At 41.4% G+C, this 11,583-nt stretch overlaps 1 protein-coding gene across 1 annotated transcript; it reads right to left on the bottom strand.

Moving 5' to 3' along the window:
• Positions 1–8,816: 8,816 nt before the first annotated feature.
• Positions 8,817–11,583, bottom strand: LOC147971617 (protein FAR1-RELATED SEQUENCE 5-like). The gene is made up of 4 exons (XM_087522815.1): positions 11,211–11,583; positions 10,503–10,960; positions 10,044–10,317; positions 8,817–9,908 (listed from the first exon to the last, which is right to left on the bottom strand). The coding sequence occupies exons 1-4, from the start codon at positions 11,404–11,406 to the stop codon at positions 9,616–9,618; spliced, it is 1,221 nt and encodes a 406-aa protein (XP_087378941.1). The 5' UTR covers positions 11,407–11,583; the 3' UTR covers positions 8,817–9,615.

Raw genomic sequence — 11,583 nt, 5'->3', positions numbered from 1 at the left:
ACCCTCCGCGACGACACCTCAAGGTCGCCCGCCTCGCTAGGCGGCATGGCAGGGGGAGGCGTCCCGCTCTCCATCATCTCCGGAAGGAGATCCCCCGAAGATGAGCTCTGCTGAGAAGGGCTGAGGTCTGAGCTACAAGATAAAGGTTTGGTTAATCTTCTCAGATATAAATCAAGGACTTCCCTCATCCCTCAAAAGGAAAATCTTTTCTCCACTTACGGCTCGCTGGAGGGCTGATCCCCTTGAGGGCGTAGTCCGGCCGAGGAACTACCCGGCGTTGGACCCTCTGACGAGGATTTTCTCCCCCGTTTTGAGGCCATGGTTTCCGGGTCGTCAGAGGCGGCTCTCTTCTTCCCCTTAGGAGAGGAATTGTCGGTTCCTCCCTTCGAAGCAGCCTCCTTCGAGGAGGCCATAGCTTCCTTGTCCTCCCCCTCCAAAGGCATTATCTCCAGCATCTTGACCAGCATGGGATCCGGCCTGGTTTCAGGAAGGGGAGCCGGACACCTGATCAGCTTTGCCTTCGCTATCCACTCCTGTTTAAAAGGACGGCTCTTTTAGGGGCAAGTTTATGACAATTATATGGATAGAAGGTCCGGGCACAAGGTTGCTTACTTGAGTATCCGAGCGATTGCAGCTTAGGCCTGTGTCCTCGGTTAAATCCGGACACATCTCTTGTGATCCGAAGAACAGTCTATACATCTCCGCGGGCGTTGCGCCCATAAAGTTCTGGAGAGCTCGCGGTCCCTCTGGATTAAACTCCCACAGGCGAAGGGGGCGACGTTTGCCGGGCAATATTCGGCGAATCAGCATGACCTGCGTCACCTTGACCAAGCTGAGGTCTCCTTCCAAGAGATCCTTAATTCGGCCCTATAACAGGGGCACGTCTTTGGGCAAACCCCAATCTAACCCTCTGTTGACCCATGACACTAGCCGTGGTGGGGGACCCGAGCGAAAGGCAGGAAGCGCCACCCACTTGGTGCTCCGGGAAGCGGTGATATAAAACCACTCTCGTTGCCACAAGCCTAGCTCCTCTTGAAAAGAGCCCTCGGGCCATGGAGCATCAGCATTTTTGCTTATAACAGCGCCTCCGCACTCTGTGTGCCGTCCCTTGATCATCTTCGGCTCCACTTTGAAAGTATTGAGCCATAATCCGAAGTGAGGGGTAACACGGAGGAACGCTTCACATACAACGATAAACAAGGAGATATGGAGGATGGACTCCGGAGCTAAGTCGTGGAATTCCAGCCCGTAATAAAACAGCAGTCCCCTCACAAAGGGGTCCATCGGGAAGCCTAACCCCCGAAGGAAGTGAGACACGAACACTACGCTCTCACCGGGCTGGGGACTGGGGATAGCCTGCCTTTGAGCAGGCAACCTGTGCGAAATTTCGGCGGTCAAGAACTTAGCCTCTCTCAACTTTAGCACGTCCTCCTCCGTGACGGAGGAGGGCATCCATCGGCCTTGAAGGTCGGAACCGGACATTGTCGAAGGTCTGAGGCGCCCGGAATCTGGAGCCTAGGGTGTTGGAACTCGAGGCGACGGGCGAACTTGTTTTGGGATTGGAGAAAAGGAGCAAGGCCCTGGTCTCTTTATAAGAGGTTGAATACCAGGAGCCCTCCCCGTAACCGTTTGGGACTCGCCTTTAATCGAGAAAACATGCTAACGGGCACGGTTGGGTTACCCACGTCCGTATTGATGAGAATCCCGTAAAAGGGGGGCACACGATCTCTGCTTTGACAAGACGTGCCAAGGAAACCGCCTCGCAAAACATGCTGAGGTGGAAAAGTGAAAACGATTCGAGTGAAGGACTTGGCTATAATATGATGACGCACTGCGGAATACGTCAGCAGATTTGATTTGTGTTAATATTATTCTCTCTATGGCAATATGTGGAAGCTTATTTTGCAGAGCCGGACACTACTCTTGGTGTTTACAATATTCTATGAAGGACTTGGAGGAGGAACCCGCCTTGCAATGCCGAAGACAATTTGCGCGCCGGACTCGTCGTCATTGAAGCCTGGTTCAGGGGCTACTGAGGGAGTCCTGGATTAGGGGGTGTTCGGGTAGCCGGACTATACCTTCAACCGGACTCCTGGACTATGAAGATACAAGATTGAAGACTTCGTCCCGTGTCCGGATGGGACTTTCCTTGGCGTGGAAGGCAAGCTTGGCAATGCGGATATTCAAGATCTCCTACCATTGTAACCGACTCTATGTAACCCTAACCCTATCCGGTGTCTATATAAACCGGAGGGTTGTAGTCCATAGGCAATCAACTCCATATACAACAATCATACCATAGGCTAGCTTCTAGGGTTTAGCCTCCTTGATCTCATGGTAGATCTACTCTTGTACTACCCATATCATCAATATTAATCAAGCAGGACGTAGGGTTTTACCTCCATCAAGAGGGCCCGAACCTGGGTAAAACATCGTGTTCCCTGCCTCCTGTTACCATCCGGCCTAGACGCACAGTTCGGGACCCCCTACCCGAGATCCACCGGTTTTGACACCGACAATGCTGCAATAGCAAAGGCAGTTCAGTTGTCACTTCAGCTGCCTACCACCAGCAGCCGTCTAAGCAGCACCACTGGAGTTTTGCCCCCTGAGCTTGCATTTAATGAAGATGCTCACAAGATTGTGTTGGATGCTGAGGCTGTCAATCTTGATCATTTGCAGAAATATTTATCCCAGATCAAGGATGGTTTTGTAATGTACAAGACCATGCAAGATGGTCACTGCAAGCCTTTCGAAGAGCACGCACAAAAGTATCTCACGGAGATTTCTAAGGGAGATTGTCCTACTTCTGGAGGAGATGCTGGTGCTGCTGCTGCCGGAGTGCATACATGTGCTGGTGGGGAAGGGGAACACAATGATTCTACTATTCCTCGTGTAGATAAGGTGAGATATCTTTTATACAAGTATGTTTCTGCTTTGCTATGATTTCTTAATTTTCTGTGTTTTTGTTAGGTGAGTACTGGTGGGCCAACATTATCTCAATTTTGTGCCCCTCAGCATCATGTGGCGTTCAGTGTTTCAACGCGAGAAGATCATCATGAAGAGACAGATGTACAACTTACTGGTGATGTTGGAGTTGCGAAGAAACCAGAAGCTGGTGTTGCTGAAGCTGCTCATGAAGATCCGGTTGAAGTTGCCGCCGGTCATAGTGATTCTACTACAGTCACAACTACTCTTGAGAAGACATCCGCTGCTGTTGATGCTGGCATTGAGCGCGAAGCTATTCCCGTATCGGATGCACACGAGATCCCATCTGTTGCTATGCCGGATCTTGTAGTTAAAGCTGCGCCATGTTCTGCAGGCAAAGACATAGGCAAGAACAAATAATGTCCACACCCATCTCTAAGCTTTAAAGCTTTTGCTATTGCAGTGATCTTTGAGTGTGTGATGTATGTTTATGGGAAGTGGGTTTCTTTTGTGGAAAAAAATGTACAATATGTGTTTCGGGAAACTTTTGTGATACTTGTAATATGTTTATATCGGTGTAATCGATGTTGTGCTTTCGTGTCCTGATGCCTTTTGTGCTTTACACTATGTATGTATGTTGTACTGGCTTTCCCCTTGTTGAAGGTATATTTGTACTGCTTTTTAGTGTTGTACTTCTTGTTAGCTACAGTAGCTCAACTGACTACCACATCTTGATTTTAGAACTGCATTTGCAGTTGTTTCTGTACTGTTTAAGTTCGGCACTGCTTTATATCTATACTTATTGTGTATCTATAGTAGCTACACTTTTCATTATGTCATGAGGTTCTGTACTTCTCCTAAAGTTGTTTATGTACTTCCTCTACCAGTATATTATGTACTTCTTTTAATGTACTTCTTTTTCTGCAGGTGATGATTATTTTGATCATTTAATACAAGATGAGGTTAAGATTCCAGATTCTGTTGAAAGGTTTTACAATGCAGTTACTTCTATTGAAGAAAAGGACAAGATTGCATATGTTTTGTATTCTTATTTCCTTTGTTCTATCTTTTTTCATGCTTTTATAATTTTGTTATTTCACCTGTGTCCTTCTGATTATTATGCGGTACATAATAATTTTCAGTGGAGAAGTTATGTTTGAGAATATCTATTGCAATGCTACCGTATTGGATATTGCTAGAGCGTTTCGCCCTGATGGCATGCTTGGCACAGAAGTAGCGTCTGTTAGGATCTACATTTTATCAGAGAGGTATAAAGAATCTGAAAAGTTGGTTGTGCCCTGCTGGATCACTGTAAGTTTGTTTCTTATATTTTAATCTTTTTGGCTATCTTTGTTGCTTGCTACTTTATTTTTGTGAGCGTATCTTTTGTTTATGCTTGCTTTATTTAATATTTTTGTGCAGTCTAAGTTGTATCGTGGAGATATATCTGCTCCCTGATTAAATGGTTTTCAAAGAGAGTCGGAGACGAGCGTATTGACAAGAAGGATATTGTGAGTAAATTATAATTTTTGTTATCTTGTGTGTGTGGTTTTGTTTTTTGAGTTTTTAGTGACTTTTTGTTATTTTGCTTGTGCTTTATCTTGTTTTCACAGATTGTGTTCCCAATGTTAGATCCTCCTCCTTCCAAAAGGTATCCAGCTAAGTCAGCTCGTATTGGTCACTAGGTGACCATCAGCATAGACATGAAAAGACATTGTTTCCAGTACATTGATTCTCTGTACGACAAGGATGACCAGGATGGGTGGACCATTTTCCTGAAAATGGTGAAGAATGTTAAGATTCTCTGGAGGGCTCTTAGCAATAAAATGGATATCCATCTAAAACCTGATAACATCGACAGTTTTGAGACCAGATATATGAGCACAGAGAAACAAGAAGATGAGCGAGACATGCGCACATTTTTTCTTATCACACACTTCTTTTTGCTAGATGGATACCACTTTTTTTCAGTTCATTCACATTAGTGTTTTTCCTTTTGTTGTGTATGAAGGTGTTCTTGTGGTTTTTTCATGCTGCCGACTGTTCAGTCATGGGATGGTAAAGAACTTATGAACTTTGCACATGCTGACATTGCCAACATGAAGAAGACCATGCTTTTTAGTTGGGCTATGTCTGGTCATTTCAATATTCATTTTAACAAGTTGTTCGGCTATCATCCAGGTTAGTATTTACTAGTTTTGTGTTTTGTTCTGATCAGCCTGTTATATAATTTTTTTACCTGCACTTCCAGTTGCATCATTATTGTACTTCTTGTAAGTGTGATATAGCCATCATAGCAGCAGTGTTATCTGTACATCTTTTTGCTACTTTTGTTATGCAAGTTTTTTGCTAGATCACTCGCTTTTATGGTTTCACATGTCTCTCATGATACTTTGTACTTCATTTTTTATTTTAAATTTCTGTCTTTGTCAATTTAATGCAGGTGAATGTATGAACGTTGGGGATGAAAGCTTTTCACTGTTTGAGACCCAAATGGTTAAGCCTTCTCATGAAGTTATTACTATTAGTAGCCAAGAAGATGTCGAGGTTCTGAAAGAGAAGCCCGTCGTTACGAAAACGTCGTCCAGCAAGAAGAAGCCGGCTATAGAGTCTGATTCAGATTTCGAGAAAATTGCCGTTGGACATGAATCTACTGACACTGATGACTTTGTCAGGCCAATAATAACCACAAGGTCCGGCAGGCTGGCTCATGGTAAGCAGGGGACAATTTTCCCTGCAAAGAAGATTAAGAAAGCTCCCGGGATCGACTCTGCGAATTTATTGTCCAATGAGCGTGCGCCAAAGAAAGCAAAGAAGTGGAGTCAGCCGGTTGAGCAGCTAAGGCCCGTCGAGTACAGTAATATCCAAAATGCTAGGCTTTTGAAGGATTTCATGCTAAGCAAGCATGCAATTCAGAAGTATAAACCGCGCGTTCTTCTTGATCTTACTAGTTTTGCTAATATTTTAGATGTTTAGTTAATCTTGTGCTTCGCAATAGTATATTCTTATTCTTTCTATTTTTTCTTATTTTTCTTGCTGCCATGTTTTTTGTGCTTTAAAAGCAAGTACCCTGCTTTTGGTTAAACAAGTTTGTACTGAATTCTGATAGTGATTCTAGTACTTCTCAAAGTTTTATTATTGAACTTCTTGGTTTTGTATTTTTGTACTTCCCTAATTTCAACCTTTGTACTGCCATGTATTGCTTAAACATGTACTGCCTTCATTAGCTTCTTCAAAATTGTAAATGTAATCATTTTAATAACTTATGTTAATTTAGTTCGTTTTATCTTCATTTTTGCCAATTGCAGAACAACTTTTGCTAGGCTCGTTCACGGTGTTGATGACACTGGTTTTGAGGTTGAGACAACTTTCACCGGTGAAGATTTCATAAGGAATTTTGCTCAATATGGACAGATCGAAGGCGAGATGATGGACTTTGTCATTTCTAGCTTTAATTCTGATGCAACCATGAGTCATGTTTTTGCTTCTAGGAAGCGTGTACTTTTGAGCTCGTACTTCGTTGCGGTAATGTTTTTGATTCTATTAGCAAGTTTCTCTTATTTCATGTGTATGTTATTTTTCTTTTTGTATTTTGATGTGTACCCTGTATTTTCTGATCTTAAAGCACTTTTTCTTTGATGTGCAGTATGTTCTTGGACTGGATAATTTGACGAACACCACGCATTTTGATCTCGAGGAAGCAGTTAGGTCGTTCCACAATTTGGTGAAGCCTTCACAAAATCTTTTGTTGGCAGACTTGGTTAGTATAGTTTGTTAAAATTTTCATTTAGGTGTTAGCATGTTCTTTTTTCTGCTTGTTTTTGCAGTGTACAGAGTTGTTTTATCTGTATATGTAACTACTTCTTACACATCTGGTTGTTATTTTTAAAAACAGATCTTGCTCCCCAACTGTAAACATGTTGGTACTTCAAATACTTTCCACCATTCGCTGTACGTTCTGAACAAATCCCGTAAGACATTTGATGTCCTGGAGTCATTAAATTGGCCGACAAGAAGCAGCACTCAAATAACGAAGAGTGAGTTCCACAAACGTGATGTAAAAAATTTATGAGTTTATGCTTCTTTTCTTTTATGTTTATAATTTTTTTCTTGTTCCATTTTGATATTTTAGTAAATAGTTTCTTACACTTCAAGGATTGAGTTCACCTCTGTTTTTTTACAGGGCAAAAGGTTTGATGCTGTTATGCAAGCTGTTTATGGCAAAGAAGTGTGCAAGAAGAACAATAAACCATGTTGGAGCAAGATTGCAGATAAACCCACTACTTGATGCCTCCTCAACAGGGAGTTAATGAGTGTGGTATCTATTGCCTCAAGTTTGCGTGCACATATGATGGGGATCGATGCGTCGAGCATATCAAGAACTACGATGTTTGTCCCTACAGACTACCCAATTTTTGTTTTATGAAGCGAAAAATATTTTCTTCATATTTGTTTTTTTGCCGCTCATTGTGCTGACATTTTTATTTTTTGTCGCAAGATCGTTCTGAGGACTGGAAGGCTGAGTACATGTTCAGAGTTCTTTTCCATGAGGATAACAAGGTGCCTCTTGAGGACCTTCCAGAGGAAATCCAGTGCCTCTCCCCTACTTCTATGTTGTCAACACAGGGTGAATAATTGCTGCTGATGTTAACTCAGCTCCCAACTGAATGATTTGATGACACACAATATGTAGTGCGACTAGGATATGTGCTAGACAATGTGTCCTTTTTGTAATCTAGATGATCTGTTGTGTGAAGAACTACTTTATTTGTGGGAATATTGTCGCCTTGTCAGTATGCAAAACATCTCTGCTAGATGATGTGTATTTAGTGTGAATTATGCTGAAACATTTGGCATCAATTTTTAAATTTATTGAAAATATATTCTTGTACTTCCACTATTGCTTATTGTACTTCCTACAATTGTATTTACTGTACTTCTTTTTCAACACAGATTTTTTACTCAAAATGTATTCTTTATAGCATCATTTTTGTCCTGCAAGCATTTTTACTGAATAATTCATTTTGTTAAATATAATAGAATATTTTACTTGTTATGGAAGGGAGGGTGTCGGGTAGGGGGGAGACCCCCCTCCCTTACACTGTCTTGTACCGAGTGAACTTGTACCCCCATCTGTGTTAGCACGAGGCCGAGCTGGGTGGGCCTGCGGCGAGCGCTAGCGAGGCGCAGGCCCACCCAGTGAGGCCGAGGTAGGAACGAGCCGTAGCAGGCGACGACGCGGTGTGCCGCGACATCACATGTGGAGGCGAGCCCGTCACACCAGAGCCTCACCATCTATCTTAGGGGGGTGTGGGGGGGTTGGTAGGTGGGTGTGATTGGGCACCATTTTATATACGTTTCTAAAAGGAAGGCAAACAGAAATGATACAGAAACATTTTTACTATATGCGAAGTCGAGGCGTATAGTCACTGGTGTAGTACCTTGATTTTTTAAAGTACTTTATTTTTCAAAATTATAGAACTGATGTCATAATAGAATATGTACTTCCCTTAGTGTTACATTTGTACTTCTTTATCTATGTATTCTGTACTTCTTTGAAACTTGTTGTTTGTTAAAATAATACTTGCAAAGTGTGTGTGTGTGTGTGCCTATATATATATATATTTACAATGTCAATGTATCTGTTTATATATACTTGCAAAGTTTGTTAAATCTATGGGTTTTATAGAACCAGATCAATTTTCAATGTCAATGTATTTGTTTATATATCAATCTTGACTCACATTAGCACATTACCATATAACTTTTTACAGCAATATAACAAGTAAATTGTACTCATCCATCCAAATCAGCATATTTTTAAGTCTGAAATTGGTTGGCACAATAGCTGTAGCACAATAGTTGTAGTATATATCATCTATGTTCTGAGAGTAACATACAACCCATGCAGCAATATGACAAGTTAATATATTATACAAGCTAATCAACATTTCTTTAATCTAGAGCTACTCCTTGTTGGTGTTTGTTTTGGCACTTGATTATTGCTGTTGTATCTTGCTTTTTTGGGGGTGGGGGAGGTGGTGTTCGTTCTTCCTCTTCTTCGGTGTCCTATTCATCAATATCATTGTCTTCATCATCATCCTCTTCTTCTCCTTCCTGTTCATTGTCTTCATACTCTTCTTCTTCTTCTTCATCATCATCTTCTGAAGTGGACATATTATTGTTCTTCTTAGATTTTTGATTTATTTTCTTTGCTATCTCCAAAGCAGCTTTGATCACTAGACAGCTTAGAATGTTGTGCCCTGACCCAATTTGCTTGCATCCCTGGCATATCCTTTTACTTTTTTTATTCGGTTGTTTCTTTTCATCTTTGGGAAATTTTGTTGGACACGACCTAGCATTGTGCCCTGACCCAATCTCACCACACATACCACATTTCCTCTTCCCTGTTTCAGTTTTGTCATCTGTTTTTAGGACTGCTTCTTCCAGCTTCATTTTCTTTCCAGCCACCGATGGTCTCGATTCAGCTGTGTTCTTATACCTGCCGCCCTTAGTTTTTGATATTGGTGGAGGTAAGATAGCCTTAGTTACAGATTGAGCATTGCATCTAGTACTAGGCATGTCATCGTCGTCATGCGATGTTCTCGGCATCTCTGTTGATAAGTCAGGCTCAAACTGGTTTATATCTGGTGGAGTGCATGCATCACCATCATCATCATCAGCTGCTGTTTATGAACCCACTGCTTCAACCCTGTTTATCACTTCTAGTAGGCCAGCGTTTGCTGTTACGTGCTGGTCGTCTGACTTGCCTCCTGTTCTCACAATTTTCAAAGCTATTTGGAGAAGTTCATTTTGTTGATGCAGGAACGAAGACCCATCAAATGATTCAGTCTTGTAGTCTCTCCTGTCAAATGTTTCCCTTGCCTTCGCTCTCGTAGTGTACCTCTTTAGGATGTAGATATCAGGTACACTCTTCACTCTCAGGTGCTCGAGCATTGCAATTATGTACATGCAGAATAGACCTAGGAGCAGGTAGTTTTTGTGCATGAAAAAACAATTAGTTTTCATCATGAAAAAACCATAAATAGTAAATTCACTTTTTGTATATTTTGGAATTGGACGTGTAAAAATTATTTGTGTTCTCTGTCTATATTTACCTGTATGCTCAAACAGCATGCACTTGCAGCTGTATTCCTCGGTCTTAGTGTTCGCAACAACTTTAAACTCATGGTTTGACCATGAGAACGTATCTGTTGGCTCATGGTAGGTCACAAGATAATTATGTTGGTCAACTGTAGGATCCTGGCTTGTTTTTATGCGGAAGAGTGTGCTATTTTTAGGTTTCCTCCCGAACTCGGTGAATACGGCTTTTGTATAGTGCTCACTGAACTGCTTCTCAAAACCGTAATGAGTTCTTGTGTTTGGTTCTGTCTGCAAAATGTTTTAAGAAAGTGTGTCAGTATGGTTGTATGGAAATATCAAGTGCAAGAAGTTGTTGTACTTCTGTAAACTGTAACAACTGTACTTCTCCCCTGTATTATTTCTGTACCTCCCCGAAAACTGTAATCTACCACTTCTTTTTACAAAGACAAAAGAAATTTGAATTGATAGCGTACCATTGATGCCAATGTCTGTGCATTTTCAACTTGCCTCCTTGAAAATATGCAATTGTTTACTTGCTCAGCAATTCGCTGCAGGTTTTGGTCCTGTTTGACAAATCCTTTCTTGAGTATGTAGTTCATGCTTTCACTTCGTTGAGTCGAAGTCATCCTTGCAGAGAAAACCTCTTTGAAGTAAGCCGATATCCATTCCTTCATGTCTGCCCACATGTGCAGAATCATGTGATCATCATGAAGCTTGTATTTATCAACTAGTTGGTGCCAAGATGTCTCAAATTCAATTGGCATCAGGGGCCAATTTATGATTGCCTCAAACTCAGCCTTCAAAGTGGGGTGCAAGTTGTACAAGTATGAAATATGCGAGGTGTACTTGTTTGTTATATGCCATCGGCAAAACTTGTGTAGGGACCTGGTGAAAACTTGTTTTATCGCAGGGGTCATCGAAGGGCACTGGTCTGATTAGAAAATGGAATGGGCATGGTTAGTGTTATAAATTTACAACTTCTGATAATATAATGTTTGTATTGCTTGTATAGTAAAATTAGAACTTCTTTTTGCATAATGTCCCTGAACTTTTGGTACTTTCAAATTAACAACTTCTAAATTACTTGCATAATTATTTCATATAAAAAACTGTATCTAGGTAAACTAACTACAATGTCAGTCTGTATGTCCACGATCTATATAAATTGGAATGTGTTATACCTGTTAAAACTATTGTAGGTTGCTTCCCATTGTTGCATGCCAAGAAGGTTCTGAATAGCCAAGCAAAAGATTCTTCACATTCATCCCTCACAAGGGCACACGCGAATATTGTTGACTGGAGATGATTGTTTACTCCTACAAATACTCCCAAAGGCATAAGGTACCGATTTGTCTTATAAGTGGTGTCAAATGTCATCGCATCACCAAAATCTTGGTACGCCCCCTGTAGCTTACATTAGCCCAGAAGATGTTCTTTATGCGACCAAACTCATCAATCTGGAAGTCGAAGAAGAATTCATTATTTACTGCTTTCATCTCAGCAGAGAATCCCAACAGCTTCTTGACGTCATCGATGCTATCTTCCTTAGAGTTA

Source organism: Triticum urartu, chromosome 5A, assembly GCF_056163025.1.
Source record: "Triticum urartu cultivar PI428250 chromosome 5A, HENAU_Tu73, whole genome shotgun sequence".
NCBI lineage: Eukaryota > Viridiplantae > Streptophyta > Magnoliopsida > Poales > Poaceae > Triticum > Triticum urartu.
This window is presented reverse-complemented; position numbering and strand designations above follow the sequence as displayed.